This window comes from Mytilus edulis, chromosome 7 (assembly GCF_963676685.1).
Source record: "Mytilus edulis chromosome 7, xbMytEdul2.2, whole genome shotgun sequence".
Lineage (NCBI taxonomy): Eukaryota > Metazoa > Mollusca > Bivalvia > Mytilida > Mytilidae > Mytilus > Mytilus edulis.
Window position 1 is genome coordinate 33,229,389 of NC_092350.1, and position 19,995 is coordinate 33,249,383.

The 19,995-nt window shown below is 33.6% G+C and overlaps 1 protein-coding gene across 1 annotated transcript; it reads right to left on the reverse strand.

Moving 5' to 3' along the window:
- Positions 1 to 1,326: 1,326 nt before the first annotated feature.
- On the reverse strand, positions 1,327 to 19,127 carry LOC139481298 (proline-rich transmembrane protein 1-like). Its single transcript, XM_071264486.1, has 4 exons — positions 18,824 to 19,127; positions 14,180 to 14,424; positions 5,869 to 6,006; positions 1,327 to 1,750 (listed from the first exon to the last, which is right to left on the reverse strand). Exons 1-4 carry the CDS (start codon positions 18,840 to 18,842, stop codon positions 1,583 to 1,585), a joined length of 570 nt encoding a protein of 189 aa, XP_071120587.1. The 5' UTR covers positions 18,843 to 19,127; the 3' UTR covers positions 1,327 to 1,582.
- Between the last annotated feature and the right edge of the window lie 868 nt (positions 19,128 to 19,995).

The following is a 19,995-nucleotide window of genomic DNA, read 5'->3' on the forward strand; positions in this document are numbered from 1 at the left end:
GTCTTCTGCGAGTTAAATTAGAGAGGGCTCCGCTGCATTATGTTCACCTGTTTTCATGAACAACTTTATCAATTGATGGAATTTAAGAAAAACTCTTTGACCAAAACAATCCACTTTTATTATTAATTAGTTTCCCACATTTAAATATATCAATACTTACGCAGTAATTTTTAGTCAAACGAATATTCTATGCTTTCCGTAACTAAAAATAAAAGCGCCGTATCCAATGTCACTAACAGAAACTAGAATCGACATCATGCGGGACAGGACAATTTGTCGCTTCAAACGAGACCCCCCCCCCCAAAAAAAAAAAAAAAAAACAAAAAACAAACAACCAAAACAACAACAAGAAAAATATTAATTAGTCCAATTTTAGTAAATAAAAAGCATTGCGCGAATGCACATATAAAGTATTACTAGAACCAAGTTTGCACATATAAATTGTACAGGAAATAGAAGAATACTCCCATAATGCATCGGCATTCCTTTCAAGTTTCAAAGCCTAATGGAGCTGATATCGGGTCTGATATCAGGTCATCTTGCGTTAAAAAGGTTGTCAAATTTTTTATCAACAACCACTGCTATGAAGAACAACTGTTTAGTTACATTACACTTAATATTTTATAGTTGTCTAAAAACAAATAGTTGTAATTTATGCATGGGGACGGGTAAGGAGTTACGAGGGGACACTAATTGCTATATTAATTTGGTCAGAATAACTCGACAGTTTCATCATTTCTTTTCTAAAGTGTCCTTTTGATGAGGGCCTTGATGGGGTTTACAGTATAAAAACTATAAAAGACACAAATGACCTCAAATGGAAAAGAATAGTTCAAACTTGCCTCTTAATTGAAAGAGCAGAGAAAGCATAGTTTGTTAAAATATGAAGAATAGATAATAATAGGCGAAATAAGACTGCAGAACACGACCAGACAACTTAAAGAGATCACTGAACTGTGACTAAGTAAACATAAAAGGAAATGTCAATATACTTATTGACATACGCACGAAGCTGGAAATTACTGGAAAACATTACGACTTGATGTTATGTTTTACACATAGAAGATCCACATAAAAAACTAATTCGAATATTATATCTATTTTCACTTATTTTTTTAAACTGCACGATTTTTAAATGTGGTATTTCAAAAATACAAAACGGTTCATGAAGATTTTCATCATTAAATTTTCTGTACTTCATTGGTGGCACACATTTTGGTTTTTGACACGCTTACTCTTCATTTGAACAGATTGACAAAACTTTATGTTGTTTAAATACCTTGATAAAAATTTTGAATTTGTATAAAACCTTTTATAACAAATATACCAAAATACAAAAGTTTATAAAACTATATTCAGCTTTAACAATTGCATCAATTTAAATGTAAATAATGTATTGTACAACAATATTATACAATACAGTGTCATTAAAAATTGTCAATAGAAACCTCATGCATATAAAATTTATAAAAAGGTATTATAACAGTGTACGAGATTAAATGTTACCAAAAGGTAATATAACATGCATCTATATATGTGTATTGTAACATAGACTTTGATTCAAGTACTGTTGCTTCCCTTCTCATTTATAGTACTGATGTTGGGTTGGTGAATACACCACAACCCTTAACACTATAACACCGACGACACAGATTGCACCGAGGACAACAGATAGTATTGTCAGGTTTTTGGCTGTCCTGGCTGACTTCTCAGCACTCTGCATGTTTCCACTATCGGCGGCACTGTTGGACTGAAAAATAGATAATATCACCATGAAATATCTTCCTGTGAACTTTTTTGATCGAATTTTTATTGAATATTGAGAATACATCTGGTCAGTTTTTTATCCTTAATTGGTGCTTTGAGCGGGAAATTACCAAATTGGTATACGAGTTTAGCTCACTTAATATTAAAGAAACAGCTTTCAATACTATGATATTAAAATTCACTGTCGTAAAAATCATCGTGTTTATTTTTCATACATAGATCTTATTCTTTGATCCAGTTTGGCATTCCTATTGGTCCTTTTTTCGATTATATAAGCTTTTGTTACGTTTCTAGTAGGCCACGATTTTCAATCACCGGAAGAGGGGGAAAACTTAAAGGGAAACAAGTAGTTCAAGCGGATCGTTAAAGAATATGCATCGAGTAGACAGATCAGTATTAATCAATTTTACGTATCTCAAAATATATTTGACATTCTAGATAGTGCTAGAGCATGTTTCGCTATTTAAAGATGACCACAATGACCTAGAGAGATAAGTAACAATATCTAATCTTTTTGTTTTCTCAAACATCCGTTTAAGTGTTCTATTTGTAATATATGATTCTTTTCTTTATACATTGTATAATTGAAAACTGGACTTAGATGCATGATGTTTTGTTTTAGTTGTTAGTGGCTTAGAACTAGCTGTCAGTAACTGCGATCTGTACTTGGTGTATTTTTGTTGTTGGGATGTACAAGTACCCGGCCACGTCAACTTGTATTTGTAGCATTTGTATTTTTATCCATCTGATGGTTTAAGCCTTTTTCAACTGATTTTTATAGTTCGTTCCTATGTTTTAGTTACTGTTTCACCACTGTCCAAGGTAAATGGAGGGTTAGACTCTCGCTAACATGTTTAACCCCGCCACAAATTCTATAAATTTGTCTGTCCCTAGCCAGAAGCCTGTAATTCAGTGGTTGTCGTTTGTTTATGTGTTACATATTTGTTTTCGTTAAATTTTGTACATAAATTAGGCCGTTTTAATTGTTTTACAATGTCATTTAAGGGCCTTTTATAGCTGATTAATTTTATGGGCTTTGCTCATTGTTGAAGGCTGTACGGTGATCTATAGTTGTTAATGTCTGTGCCAGTTTGGTCTCTTGTGGAAAGTTGTCTCATTGGCAATCATACCACATCGCTTTATTATTTTTTATAATTATTAGATTCCTCTATAGCTGTGCTGGATACATGCCTAAAATGATTTAATGTCAGAGGATCTTGTTCATATTTCATAGGTTACATTTTGTATTAGTCTTATATAAAACCCCATTAAACATGAGTCTCATAGAGATCAAGAGACATATACTCAAGTTATTGTACAGAAACCAGATTTGTTACCCTTTTTGGCGCCTTAATTCCTAAATAGTTTTGTCCATAATTACCAAAATTAATCCAACCCTTTCTTTTTAAGACATGGGACCTTGTCTATCAATTCCATAGATATCCATACTCTTGTACACAAGTTATTGTCATGTACTAGTCAAATGATTGTTTTATCCCTTATTCCTAATATTTAGGACAATAATGCGTGAATAAATCCATCTTTCTTTTTGCGGTGCAGAACCTTGTGGTATAATTTCATAGTGATCTATTAACTTATACTCGATTTATTGTCTGGAAACTAAATGTGTTTGGAAATGAACGACAACGTCATGACATGAATTTTGGTATCTATGATGAGTTTTTTGACAACCACTGGTTTAATGCAACTGCTGGCGGAGTATTAGTTCCCCGAAAAGATTACCTGAGTTGTATTTGGCAAAATTGTTAGGAATCTTTTGTCCTCAATGCTTTTCAATTTTATTTTATTTATTTATTTTTTTTTTATTCGAGCGTCACTGATGAGTCTTTTGTGAACGAAACGCGTGTCTGGCGTTAATAAGATATTTCAATTCTGGTATATATGATGAGTTTATTTATATGAAACGACCAAAATTTTGCAGCAATTTTGTTGTCGTATAACAAGAAGCTCTATAGAACTTGTGTCTTTCATCTAGGTCTTTGTCTGTGAATGATCAGCAATAGACACTTTCCAACCTTGTCGTCAATAATGGAATTCATTAGAAAAATAACTATTGTGTTGATCTTGCATCGCTTATCATTTTCTCTGTTTAATTTATCTTTATCTTCTTTAGTTTTTGCTCAAAACACAAATGAGGGTGATAAATCATCACTCAAGGGCAATCACTACTATATATAGTCCACTAACTATATCGGCAAAACTTGATCTGTTTCTGGATTTTCGCTTGCTTCCCAATTTTTTATTTTCAAAGCTACTTTTTACCCGTTATATTTTTATCATGAAAGACAAGATGTAAAATGGTTGGTAAAATTCGCCGTCAAAGGGCAAAAACTCCAATAAAGAGTCTCGAAAAAAAATCCTCTATATTGTCTTAAATGTAGATCTGGTCTTTTTATTTTTACCAGGTAACGTTATCTACTATCTGTTATAAATTTTAAGGTATAAGGCAAACACGCATATTGGTAAAAATCGTATTGAAAGAGCAATAACTAAAATTAAGAGTAGACTGACGATTTCTACCATGAATACTTCTTTGTTGACCTTGTCTTACTGATCAGTTCTGTAGCTTAAAGTAAGCTCTATCTATTAAAGGTTTTCAAGATAAAAGGCAAAAATTATTATTGAAAATTTGTCAATAAAGGGCAAGAACTTCTGAGAGGTCGTCCAAAAGTTTTGATTTTTGATTTTTGATTTTTGTGTTTTATCGCCACTCTCAAAGGAAAACCTACGAACTTCGATAAGAAAACTCACAATTTAGTCAATTAAGATTGCATTCGAGTGCAGGTGGTGTAATCGGACATATTTTTGAAATAGATACCCCAATGATGGTTGTGGCCAAGTTTACTTAAATGTGGTCCAACAGTTCAGGGGATAATAGTTTTGTAAAAATTAACGAAGTGATGAGAAAAGCTAGAGATAATCTAAAACTGTTTTCACTTATTTATTACATTTCTAATACAGAGTAATACCACAATGTAGCTTTACTGAAATGAAACATCCCTTCTATTTCTTTTCTATCAAAACGTGTGATTGATTGATGTTTGCTAAATGACGTGTCTGCCCGAACGATTATCTCAGTTTAAACATTTTGCAACCATAATTATAATATATGTATATAAATTTTATATAATTACCCAGCTTTAAACCCAGTTTTAAAGTCATATAAAACGAGTGACTGGTAAAAATCATTCTTATCTAATTCATGAACCAATGCATGTTTATATCATAAACTTAGTACTATGTGCACGAATTTATCATTTTTTATGGAAACATATCGTATTATCGTCAATTTTTTTTTCTCTCTGTCTGTTTTGACGTGAAAATATATCAGCTACCCAATTGTCGTGTTTTGAAGCCGTTTTTTACCGATTGTAACCTTTTGGTAAACAATCATCAAAAACGCAAGAATATTGGGCACGTGTATAACATGTACAATCAGATAATAGTGTATTTCAATGACAGCTAGAAGTATGCGTATTGCAATGACGGATATTTAAAGGAGGGTCACGCTAATGTCGATTGCATACGGTAAATATGTCGACGAATTGCTTTCTGGAAGCAAGCAATTTAAAAAAAGTAAACTTCTTCTAATTGTGTACAAATTAAAGAATTTTCTTCAGAAAAAGCATATGTACAGAAGTTTTATAATGAAAAGTATCCATTTAGTTATAAACAAAAATGTGTTCTCATTTTCTATGTTCAGTGGACCGTAAAAATGACATAAAATTAGAAAGATCATATTATAGTGAACATGTGTACTAAGTTTTAAGTTGGTTCGACTTCAACTTCATCAAAAACTACCTTGACCAAAATCTTTAACCCGAAGCAGTACATACGGACGAACGGACGGACGAACGAACGAACGAACGGACGCACAGACCAGAAAGCATAATGCCCATAAATGGGGCATTAAAACATATGCATCAATTTTTTTTAGGTTTCATATGACTGTAATCCACCATTTTCTACATCAGGAATATGACAGTTGTTATCCATTTGTTTGATGTGTTTGAGCTTTTGATTTTGCCCTTAATTTTGATAAGGTACTTATGCATGATCAATTTTGCAGGCGCTACTTACAATAAATGCAGCTACTATAGCGCATATTCCTGTTGGCCAGAAGCAAAAAAGACATGCCAGGATAGCAGGAATTATCCAGTTCGATGGTCTTGTTTGGGCTATAGTCACTATCATTGTTGAAGGCACTGGCTGTGAAACCTGATAAAAAAAGAATTTGCCTTTAGAATATATTTGCTCCTTTGAATCCGGTGACACAGTTGTACCATATAACTAACCGCAGCTAATATCAAGCAGTATGTTGGCCTTAGTTTACTTGGAATTAATCTTGCTATTGTTTTGCTGCTATAAGAACAGTTTCTGTTTTTTAGTATTTTACATACTGAATCAATTGAATTATATTAAACCTGATACTTCCTTTCACTAATAAGAACAGATATGTTACCATAAGCATTCCCATTCTGTTATTAATTTAAATGTATTCTAATTAACTGTTATTAGGAAGTATTGATGCACATAAACAATAATGTGCGTATTGTTATGCGTTTACTTTACTACATTGGTTAGAGGTATAGGGGGAGGGTTGAGATCTCACAAACATGTTTAACCCCGCCGCATTTTTGCGCCTGTCCCAAGTCAGGAGCCTCTGGCCTTTGTTAGTCTTGTATTATTTTAATTTTAGTTTCTTGTGTACAATTTGGAAATTAGTATGGCGTTCATTATCACTGGACTAGTATATATTTGTTTAGGGGCCAGCTGAAGGACGCCTCCGGGTGCGGGAATTTCTCGCTACATTGAAGACCTGTTGGTGACCCTCTGCTGTTGTTTTTTATTTGGGCGGGTTGTTGTCTCTTTGACACATTCCCCATTTCCATTCTCAATTTTATATTCTATGTTAACTAATATAACACTTGGTTATTAGCTCTGATAACTGGTGAAAGTATTTATAGTTCTAATAATGTATGTTAGTCATGCTTGTTTTGTTAACTTAAATGCTGATAGTTCTAACTACTGGTGTTAGGCATGCTTGTTTTGTTAACTAAAAGACTGTAAGTTCAAATAACTGATGTTAGGCATGCTTGTTTTGTTAAGTTAAAGGCTGCTAGTTCAGATAACTGATGTTAGGCATGCTTGTTTTGTTAACTTAAAGCCTGTAAGTTCAGATAAGTGATGTTAGCCATGCTTGTTTTGTTAAGTTAAAGGTTGCTAGTTCAGATAACTGATATGAGGCATGCTTGTTTTGTTAACTAAAAGACTGTAAGTTCAGATAACTGATGTTAGGCATGCTTGTTTTGTTAACTGAAAGGCGGTTAGTACTGATAACTGATGGTATGCATGCGTGTTATGTTAACTGAAAGGCAGTTATAATTGATAACTGAAGTTGACATGCTTATTCGGTTAATTGAAAAACCACTACTGATGCTAACTAATGTGAGTCATGCTTGTTTTTTTTTTATTTGGAAGGCTGCTATGTTTGATAATAAACTCATAATATATACCAGGATTAAAATTTTATATTTACGCCAGACGCGCGTTTCGTCTACAAAAACTCATTAGTGACGCTCGAATCAAAAAATGTTTTAAAGGCCAAATAAAGTACGAAGTTATAGAGCATTGAAGACCAAATATTCCTAAAATTTTTGCCAAATACAGCTAAAGTAATATATGCCTGAGGTCAAAAGGCCTTAGTTTTTCACAAATGTAAAGTTTTGTTAACAGGTAATTTATAAATATGAGCATATCAATGATAACTCAAGTCAACACAGAAGTGATGACTACTGGGCTGGTGATACCCTCGGGGAATTAAAACTCCGCCAGCAGTGGCATCGAACAGTTGGTTATCAATAGACTCATCATAGATACCAGAATTCATGTCATGACGTTGTCGTTCATTTCCGGACTCATTTAGTTTCCAGACAATAAATCGAGTATAAGTGAATAGATCAATCACTATGAAATTGTTTCACAAGGTTCTACACCGCAAAAAGAAAGATGGAATTGATTTACGCATTATTGTCCTAAATACTAGGAATAAGGGCTAAAACAAGAATTTGTGTAGTACCATGACAATAATTTGTGTACAAGAGTATAGATCTCTATAGAATTGATAGACAAGGTCCCATGTCTTAAAAGAAAGGGTTGGATTGATTTTGGTAATTATGGACAAAACTATATAGAAATTAAGGCGCAAAAAGGGTAGTTTTTCAAAAACTCAAAATTGTGTTAACAGTTAATTTATAAATATGAGCATATCAATGATTACTCAAGTCAACACAGAAGTGCTGACTACTGGGCTGGTGATACACTCGAGTAAATAAATCTTCATAAGCAGTGGAATGATAACTGGTGCTAGTTCTGATAACTGATGTAAGGCATGTTGGTTTTGTTTACGTAAAGGCTGCTAGTTTTGATAACTGATGTTATGCATGTTAATTTTGTAACTGATAGTAAGAACTCTTATGTTATCTGGTAATACTAAGGATTTCTGTTCTGTTATCTTATATTAAGCAGGTTTGTGATGTGCTTTAATGTTTCAGAAGCTGGTTCTGTAATCTTATGTAAAACATTTAATGTGTTGTTAACCGCCCGGCCACCTGGCATTTTCATTTCATTTTTATGAAGCCCAGGTGGTCGTGTGGTCTAGCGGGACGGCTATAGTGCAATCCGGCCATCGAAAGCTTCATTGTTATGAAGCCCATGTGGTCGTGTGGTGTAGCGGGGCGGCTACAGTACAGGCGATTTGGTGTCATGATATCTCAGTAGCATGGGTTCGAATCCTGGCGAGGGAAGAACAAAAAATTTAGACGAGTTGTATATATATATTATATATATATATTATACAACTCGTCTAAACATCAACCCAACAATGTTAGATCTGTAAGTTTGCTTTCGAAAATTATATATATATATATCACCATGTTAGTTTCGTCATCTGATGCACAAGTAGTTCATGATAGTGTTTGCGAAGATTTTGTAAAAACATTTTCCATTTACATGTATCATGTCCCCTTAATGATGCCGAGTAAAAACATTAAATCAGAGACTTCATATAATGTCATTAATTTTATTATAAGTGATTTTATTTATGTGCCAACTTGTCCATGCATGCTCACACGAAGCTTGAATAATACAATAGTCATGGATTTTACTGATGGCTCTTTTTCTTCAAAAGAAAAACCGGGAAATTAAAAAAGCTCATAGTGCAAGTCTGACACAGACTTTTAAATCGCTCTCTTCTTGGAATTCTTTTAGGAGCACAATATATATATATATAACAAGAAAATTAGACGCGGAAAATACCAAAGGGGCTTAGAAATATACTAGAAAATAATAGCGCCATGGCAAAAAAACTCTGTAAAAATAAATACGAATCAGAAAATTCGTAAGAGTTCTGCAGAAACCAGTGTCTTGTTTACTTTTGCTGTTTACTGATTTATAAAAGAGTTGAAACATTACTTTATAGAATGGGAAAAAAATAATTAACAATTTTCCTGTAGATACTATCTTTTGATTGTAAGAAGCTTCTGTCCAAGATTGGTAAAAATCCAGGATGGTTTATGATAAAATTGAGAAAGGAAATGGTGAATGTGTCATAGCGACAACAACCCGACAATAGAACAGACAACAGCCGAAGGCCACCAATGCGTCTTCAATGTAACGAGAAACTCCCGCACCCGGAGACGTCCTTAAGCTTGCCCCTTAAAAAAATGTGTACTAGTACAGTGATAATGGACGTCATACTAAATTCCGAATTATACACAAGAAACTAAAATAAAAAAATCATACAAGACTAACAAAGGCCAGAGGCTCATGACTTGGGAACATCGCAAAATTGCGCCGGGGTTAAACATGTCTATGAGATCTCAACCTTCCCTCTATACCTCTAGCCAATGTAGAAAAGTAAACGCATAACAATACGCACATTAAAATTCAGTTCAAGAGAAGTCCGAGTCCGATGTCAAAAGATGTAACAAAAGAAAAGAAATAAAATGACAATAATAAATAAATAACAACAGACTACTAGCATTTAACTGACATGCCAGCTCCAGACCTCAATTAAACTGATTGAAAGATTATGTCTTCATCATATGAATATCAGGTACAATCCCTCCCGTTAGGGGTTTAATATCATACTATCATAAAATATATGAGAGGAAAATAACCCAGGCCATACCAACAACTGTTTTTTTTTTAAATAAATGTGTTTAGTTCCGATGCAAAGACCATATATTAAGTGAACCAATATTAAAGCAAAAATATGCAATCTGTAATGACTTGACAACAGTATCGTAACTTTATCCCTTCTTAATAAGTCTATTTAAAGGTTTGTTAGCTTCTGAAGTGAATACTGAATTTGTTGTGCTTTGTAAAGAATATTACTATAAAATATTGATTGTGAAATACCTAAACGTATAAGATGTCTGTATGTTGAGTTATATTTACGAATTATTTCCTTATACCGATGATAACATTAAGTAAATGTTTTGGTGTAATAATTTTTCAGTAATACATAAATTTCTCTCTAAGAATCAAATAAATGTTTTAAAAACTCTAACTGCAGACTGTATATAGTGTTCATTTATAAGTAATATACGGAAAAACAGGAAATAAATTTTACAAAATTTCCTGCTTGATACTAACTTTTGATCATAAACAAACTTCTGTCTAAATTTGGTTCAAATCCAGGATAGTTTGAGAAAGTAATTAGAATTTTAAAAACTTTAACCACAGGGAACTAAGTCCATTAATAAATAAAAAACGGATAAACAGGATTTTATTTACAAGATTTACATCTGGATACTATCTCATGATCATAAACAAGCTTCTATCTAAATTTGGTGGAAATCCAGTATAGTTTCAGAAAATTATAAACATTTCAAAAACTTTAACCATAGAGTGAAATGTGTAGACGTCGTCGTCTTCAGCGGCGGTGTCGACGATGGCACGTAGGATTGCTATGTCTCACTTTTGCGACTAAAGTTGCAGGCTTGACAATAAGGATAATAATAAACAAAGTACAACACAATACAACAAAGAGAGAGTTACACGAACCCCACACAAATGTGTTTGGCTGATTTTGTTGGTCCTTTCACAACTTACAAATTTCACTGGGGTAAAGCTGATGACCGTAACTGCATTTACGGTCATCCCAAGATGTCGGATGAAAAATTAGGTCAGTATCTGTATTGTCTGTTACAGTGATTCTATATCATTTTCTTTACAAAGTATACATTGATATGATGTAAATTTATAAAAGATTCACACAGAAATCCCAAATTATCACCGAAAAATGTTCAGGAAACGCGAAATTCAATTTGAAAAAATCGCTAAGATGTCCGTAAATCATTATCAAAATATTTTCAAGATGACTGTAACATAAAACAAGGATGACTGTGATTGGTAAACAGATGACCGTAACTTGTGAAAGATGACCGTAATTTTTAAAGAATGACTGTAATTTGTAAAGGATGATCATGACCCTCGATTCTAAGAATAACCGTATTTGTATTCATAGCTTTTTGTTGTGTTTGTCTCAATAGGGGCTTAGTTAGCGGATATAAACATGTTTCATCAATTTATTTTTTAACTATTTGCCGTATTTTGAGTTCATGACAATGATAGTAAATTGCAACTTTCTCGTAAACAATGAAATATTTATTGATAACGACTTTAAAATTTTTAATACAAATTGACAGAGATACGACGAAAAGTTGAAGAAACAAGAACCCTCTGAGGTGTCTCTAGTACATGCCTCATCTACACTATAATTTTCTATGTTCAGTGGACCGTTAAAATGGGAAAAAACTGTTATTTGGCATTATGATTAGAGAGATCATATCAAGAAAACATGTGTACTAAGTTTCAAGTTGATTGGACTTCAACATCATTAAACACCTCCTCGACCAAAAACTTTAACCTGAAGTGGGACAGACGGACGAACGAGCAAACAAACGGACGATCAAACGAACGGACGCACAGACCAGAAAACATAATGCCCATGAATGGAGCATAAAAAACACTAATCAAACATATGAATATCCGGTAATCGAGCCTGTGTGTATGGTTCCAGAGGAAGCAGATTAAAATCTTAGTTTGTCTTTATATATGAATAACATTGCTGTATATACAAATTGCCAAGGTTCCCTGCAGTGGTGGATCCAAAAAGGGGGGGGGGTCCGAGAGTTTGAATCCCCTTTTTATTTACCGATCAGGGGATTTGAATGGGGACACATAGTTTGAACCCCCTTTACCCTGGGTTGGGACCCCCCTTTTTTTAAAATGGCTTAATCCGCCCCTGCCCCTTGTGATACGCTATACGCACAAGACTATTATAAGGATCTATTTTGCTGAAGCTCGCCTTCACTAGTTTGGTCGAAGTATTTTAAAAACAGGTTCTGTTATTTTACTTGCAAGACAAAATAGAAGACAAATCAAAGACGATATAAATCAATGGGTGTATAATGTACATCCATTGGCATTTTTAAAAAAGTGAATTTATTATATGTCATTACAAGGAATTCCAGAAATAAAACAAATCTTTTGGCTTTTAGTTGGAGGCTGTGCAGCACACTTTTTTTTTATTGTTATACTTGAAAGGTGTCATTTAATTGCGCTTTTGTTGCATGTTTTCCCCACTTTTTCATGTGCATGTCTTGTTGTATGTTCATTTTAAAATTATACCCTCTACCGTAAAAAAAGATATATATGGTGAACTTTGTATTTAAAGCACGTCTTATTTTCTCCTATCTATAGGATAATACTCTCATATAAATACGTTTTATATCAACACCATTAATCATTTGATACAAAAACAGTAGTTATACAAATACGGATATTTCTTAAAATTGACGATCATCCTTTAAAAGTTACGGTCATCATTTAGAAATTACGGTCATCCTTTACAAATTACGGTCATCTTTTAACCAATTACATGTACGATCACCCTTGTTATGAATTGCTGATTCTGTTACGGTCATCTCGATTGTGATTCACGGTCATCTTAGCGATTTTTTAAATCGAATTTTCTGTTTCATGCACATTTCTCGCAAGTAATTTGTGGTTTCCATGTGAATCTTTTATAAATTTACATCGTATCAATGTCTCCTTTGTAAAGAAAATGATATAGAAACACTGTAACAGACAATACAGATAATGACCTATTTTTTCATCCGACATCTTGGGATGACCGTGAATGCAGTTACGGTCATCAGCTTTACCCCAGTGAATTTACTTTACGGAGTAATACTTTCTCTCGTGACTGATACGGTGAACGGTTTTTCTTTCCTTTGTTTTCTTTCTTTCTTTTGGGGAAATCAAAAGCGTATAAAAAGTACCAGACTTATAATTTGCTACAACGGACTCACGTTTCGTCTACACAAGACTCGCCAGTGCTGTTCGAATCTAAACAGTTTAAAGGCCAAATCAAATACGATGTTAAAGGGCATTACAAACCGAAAATTCAGAAAAGTTGTACAAAATACGGCTAAAGCAATCTATTCCTAGAGTATACGTAGACAGACCTTAGTGTTTTAATGATACAACATTTTATGAACAATGAAGATATCAATCATATGCCATTATAAAAGTGATGACAACTGGGCTGGTGATACCCTCGGGGACTAAACGTCAAATGGTAGTAGCATCTATCAAACAGTGGAATAGAACATGGAATTAACGGGAAGATACATATGCACAATTAAATAATAGCAAATCTTAAAAGGTAAAAGAAAAGAATAAATGATACGTTTGTCAAAAACTTGTATAATCACCATTTAAGGCTATTCAAGGAAAAGTAATGAAGGAGATAGATGATTGATTGATTGCTGTATTTATTGACCTAATCTGTAAAACTTTATAATTAATTTAAAATCAAAGATTATTACATTTATGTATGAAGGTCCTGATCCACAGCTCCCTTGTATTACTACAAACAAGAATCGTTCAATCCCTACCCAATCCTAACCCGTAAAAAGTGTTCTCTGATAGTACTTTAAAACTACATAATTGAACGACAATTGAGGGGCCTCCCTGGTCGAGTGCTATAAGTTGAATTACTGTATCACTAGCTTGTCAACACTGCGGTTGTGAGTTCGAATCCCGTATGTGGCAGGTGTACTCGACTTCAATCTTAATTGATTAGCATTGTTAATTTTGCTACCGAAGGTCGATGGTTCATTTCATAAAAACTGACCGCCACGAAAAAACACAACAGTACTGAAAGTGGCGTTCAACACATATGAATTAACCAATCAATTGAACGGCAATAGGTTCTATATTTGGGATATTACATAGACGAGATGATAACATCTTTTAAAATTAGTTTGAATTAGTCTTGTTTACTTTTCATAATTATTTTTTTAATTTTTAAACTTACAACAACATTTTGACCTTGACCTCCATACATCGGGTGTTGTCCGTAATGTTGTGTTTGAGGATAACCCTGCTGTTCATAGCCTTGGGCAACGGATTGGTATCCAGTTCCATGACTGTACCCTTGTGAAAGTTGAAGCTGTGAATAACCATGGGGTTGACTATACCCCTGAGGATACTGTTCACATTGTTGATTTTGTGGTGCTGTAGACGCATATGGTGGCGGAGGACTCTGTGCTGGACATTTGTCTGAAATACACATGATGTATACTAGAAATTGTGATTTATTGGCCGGGTTTGGCTTTCGATTTGTTTTACCTGATTTTGATTTTATCAGTCTCTCGATGTCTGTATCAGCTTCTAGATTTTCTAATAGTTTGATCTGGATCATAACTGAAGTATATTTGGTACAATAAACTAAATATTTTACTGTTATTATATAATCATCATACATGACATTTCAATTAAATAACCGGCCATTAAATTTATACATGTATATGCAGAACCTCGTCAACAGCTCGCATTTGTCTCTTTAAAACCCCGGATTTATTATCCGCGAATCAAAAAGAGATACTTTCAGCGAAAGCCGCCAACTGATGTCGCTGCGCAGAAAAATGAATCCCTGCAGAAGACGAGCTGATAGAAAATCGTGTTTTTTTTGAAATTTTAAGAAATTAAACGTTTCATGAACGGTATACTTGATTTTATAAATTTTAAAATTATTTGAAAAATACATGTAGTCTGAGTAATATGTCGTTGAAAAAGCAATTCGGTTTCCGGAACCGCCATGTTTTAACTTCGACTGACAACTGTTATTGACAAATTTTCAGCTCAGGACGACTTGACCTATGCCCGGTTTACCTTAGAAATATATATATGACAAGTTTATTTTGATAAACTGGAACTTGGAAAAAAAGAACTAGGATGGTCACGTGACGTTACCATTCGTTTTTACACGAGCACAATTTCAGAACACATCACATCTGCAAGGACTCACAATTACTGTTTTTTAAACTTCTCTGCTCTTTATCAACACAGCTGAGAATTAGGACAAACTTTTCACACAGGCATAGACAGACAACATGGCATTGAAATGAATAAATATATGTTATTTTTTTGTGATTTGTTTTCCCTTTTCGTGTCTCACTGATGTCTTGCAGTACCTAAATTTTCAAAATATGAACAAAAGTAATCTTATTTCTTAAAAATCACACAGTTATTCTGGATTCAGCACATTATGCATAGAAAAATATGCAGAGAGGCCTCTCAATAATATCCCTTAATCAGTGCATTCATTTTTTGGGATGTCCAGGTGTAAATTATTGTCATATGTTACCATCAGGATTTGTCCAGAATGACATGACTCTAGTGTTAACATCCTGAGATCTGATCTATTGTAGATAAAAGACCGCGGAAACATAGTCTGAACCTGGTCAAGGTTTTATTTTGTACCTTATTGGTGTAATTGTAAAAGAATGAAAATGATATCACACCATAATATAGTATTGTTTGTGCTTATTCTGTGCTCACTTTCAAGCAATCTTTCGTTATTGGTTTCATAGATATTATAAGCTCAAATCTACATCCAATTTACCTAAATCAGTTTCTATTTATGATGATTTAGTCCGTACCTGCATATGATGAGGATGTATATATCAGGTCAACATGGTAATATTTTTCAATTCTTCATTCAGATCCAGAATGAGTTTGTGATACTTGTCGCTGGCCATTATTCAACTTATTCAACATTCAACAAATTAATCAATAATTTAGTAATAATATGAACAGCCTGAAATTCAGGTAGACTGAGGAATAAATTTTAACTTTTCAAGCTATTGTAAATGAAATGATTAACAGTGGTATAAAATTAACTGTGATTTCGATTGTTTTTCTCTCATGCGGTTTTCGTTGTTTTAATCAAACAAATGTAAAAAGTTTAAGTATTTCCTACAGCTCTTGTGAAAATGTTAAAGGACCTTTTATAAATAAAACAAATAGTAATGCTTAAATCAAACAAAGTTAAAAGTTTAAGTATTTCCTACAATTGTTGTGAAATTGTCACAGAGGACATTTAATGAAACAAAACGTTAACAAGTATTTCCGCACAAGCTAAAATTTCCTGTTATCAATTTCATATTGTTTGACTCGGTGTGATGTACAGCTTAACATATTGCATACACACCTGGCTATTGTCGAAGACTATATGTTGTACGCTATAAATCTTCTAGTTATGTGTGTCATTTGGTTGCTGTCTCGTCGGTATATACCGAACATTTTTTTAAATGTAATCATTTGTAAGATTATCATTCAGGTAATCAGTCTCTAAGTCTAACAAGTCTGTTATATTGTAGTATACTGTAGAGGTCTAATGTGAATATCAGTTGTCGTTCAGTACATTTAAGGCAATTTTAAGATGAATCAGCTTGTCAAAAATTGAACAATCTTCATAATAAAGAAATGTCACGCTTTGGGATGTGGAATCAGAAACATGTATATGCTTATGTTGGTATAAACAGAGGGTTAAAAAAGTGAAACAGCTGACTGCTCACACTGCAAAATGAAACTCTATCGAAAGTTTTGAAAACTAAAAAAACAGCAATCGATTCTTTACTGCCCAGTGTCAATGAATTACAATATAGAAAACAAACACAGAATATCACAAATAGATTGAAGAAAGAATTCCACCTTTCGGATTTTTTTATGACGTTTTTAATCCCCCCCCCCCAAACGCAGACACGAATTGACTATGACCTGATACCATTAAAGGCACTAAGGCGATGCCTTTAAATCGACTAAAATACAATCAACAGTTCACAAAACACAACGCAGAAAACTAAAAACTGAACAATACAAACTGGGGGGTCTTAATTGTTCCGTTGGGATAAGCAGACCCTGTTCCACAAATGGCACCCGTCGTGTTTATCAAGTAAGTTAGAACTTGGTGATAAATTTGTAAGATCACATCCGACAAAAAAGGGCCGGGGTTATGTGGCTACGATAATTGGAGCATATATGTCGTACAAATTTTCCATAACGGTCAGGTCAACCAACTAATCGAAGTGACGATTTCAACTTCATTACTTGGATTTCTTGGTTTTATAGCTGTATTTTTCTATCAAGGCAATTATGTTTAAAATGTAGGCTCTGCAATATCGTATCGACTGGAAGATAAATACTTCATAAGCAGGCGCTTCTAGAATGTTGCTGAATAAAGTTTGAAAAATCACAATTTGGAAACCATCTCTTTTGTCGTAAAGTTTTGTTCTCAATCGATCCTCATTAACAATTTCTATATGTTAGTCAAGATATAAGGCAGACAAAACTGTATCTGTTGTATGCTTTATTGCAAGCTCGATGGGACAAATGCGTTCAACATAGTCAACAAACTTTAAATAATTCAGTGAGAGAACATCGGCTTTATACCGTAAAATGAAGTTAAAAGATAATGCTAACTTCTTTTCATTCATCTTAAGTAGCCCCTGTATGACGTTAGTATGAAGTTAGTCTCATGTGAATAAAAGAACACGTCGGCAAAAAAAGGATCACAGTTAGTTATTGTTGGAATGAATAAAGATTGATTTTTCAGTAAACACTTCCTTCAAAAGTTGCTTATTTATACATATTTTTAATCTGATATTCGGAAATACGCGTATCTTTTTTTGAAATTACCGTCGCAAAGTCTACTTGCTGGTTCCATAACTTTGAAAGGAAGTAGTTGGATTTTTCTTTAAAAACAAAAAACGCACACATTTCTGCGTTATAATTGTGCACGACTCACACCGCGCACACCAGCATGACCTTGTTGACATAGCCACCAAACAATGATCAGTAATTCATTGGATGAATGACAAACAAATTACTTTTTATGTTTACAAAATTTACAAAAACTGTTTACCTTTATTTTTAACAAATAATTTCGTATGTATAACCACGGGTACTTTTTAATTATATATTTTAACCATGATGATATTTTTCTATTTAATAATATTGATAACTTCGATTGAAAGCTTATCAATTCTTATATTTCGCCGAACTAGTATACATCATTGTTTAGAAACCAGCTGACGCAAACCTCCGGGTGCGGGATTTTCTCGCTGCATTAAAGACCCATTGGTAGCCTTGGATTGTTTTCTGCTCTTAGGTGGGGTTGATTTTTCTTTGACACACATTTCGAGTTTCTATTCACTATTCTATTACATGCATTATTATTAATTTACACATTGTGACTTGGATGGAGAGTCGTCTCAGTGGCACTCATATCACATATTTTTATTTATATGTTGATAATCTGATAATCTCAACGAGATTGATTATCTTGCTTGAGCCGAAACGGCGAAAGTGTAAAAAGCAATCGAGTAGATATAACATATGATAATCTGTTTATCGCTATTTTACCTATGACGACGTAATGAATTTCATTTCAATTTCGTTAGCAACGGCCCGCACTCCCTTAGTTTCTAGCGATAATTTTCATATCACTCTCGACTCCGTTGATAAAGGATATTATCAGTCAGCAGGATCAAAGGAAAATTTCGGAAAAAAGCGATAAAAGATATTATTAGTATACTTGAAATTGATGAACACGTGTGTTATCATCTCTCCTCGAACAATCACCAAATTGGTGTATCCATATTTTCCAATGACTTACCTTGATTTTTCTCGCTCATATTACATATACGTTCTCTGCCAACAGTTGTTGTACTGTGTTGTTAACAATCCAGGTGGAAAACCCCAAGTAGCGTGCGGTTACAATGTTATTATTAAATAACTATGTGCTTTTTCATAAGAATATACATGTATATATGTTATATGCAGCATCTGATTGTATCGACAGTTGAACCTAAAACTGCGGTTACATTCATTATTTATTTTCAATTGATTTAAAATAAGGAGACTGATCGACGAATTAAAAACAATTGAATTAAAATGAACTGCAATAAACTAAGTACTTCCCTATATGTATACCGAAACTAATTAATGTGTAAATTCCTTACCATATGAGTATTTGGACCATATGACAATATGCGGTTATACTCATATAGTTCGACCAATTGAAAGGGTTAATTCGGAAATTATGACAAGCATGTAGCTCATAGCGGTTAACTACAATGACTGACTCAAGTCAAACAATGCAGATATCACAGATTATCGCTATTTTAAGAAATTTTCCTTTGATCTTACTGTATGATAATTTTCGTTCTCAGTGGAGTCAACTGATATGACAATTATCGCTTGAAACTGAGGGAGCACATGCCGTTGTTAATGAAATTAACAAGAAATTAACAACATCGTCATAGTTAAAATATTAATAAACGGATTATCATTGGTCATTTCAACACGATTGCTCTGCTTTTCTCACATTCGCCGTACCGGCTCAAGCGAGATATTCAAATATCAAGACAGTCATCAAGATGTTATGCTTTTGATATGATCAACGATAATCTATAATTATATTTTCAACAAGATCTATAGAAAAAAGATATTACCGAATATCTCTCTCTCTCTCTTTCTCTCTCCTTTTCTCTCTCTCTCTCTCTCTCTCTCTCTCTCTCTCTCTCTCTCTCTCTCTCTCTCTCTCTCTCTCTCTCTCTCTCTCTCTCTCTCTCTCTCTCTCTCTCTCTCTCTCTCAACGTCGTCATAGGTAAAATAACGATAAACGGATTATCATTGATGAGTTTAGAATAAAATTCAAAACAGTGTGGCTGTGGCCATTGATTGACACATTAAATTCATCCATTGACTAGGACAATTTACGTGAACTTTTGTCTGTAACGACCACTGTTCACGACGTACCTACGATAGACATTTAAACTGTGGGGT

Bases quoted from the DNA above. Each gene is read 5' to 3' on its own strand.
- LOC139481298 (XM_071264486.1), bottom strand. The intron at 6,007-14,179 runs GTAAGTTTAAAA...TTTTTTTATCAG, and splicing joins GTCAAGGTCAAAATGTTGTT to GTTTCACAGCCAGTGCCTTC. The intron at 1,751-5,868 runs GTAAGTAGCGCC...TCTATTTTTCAG, and splicing joins CTATAGTAGCTGCATTTATT to TCCAACAGTGCCGCCGATAG.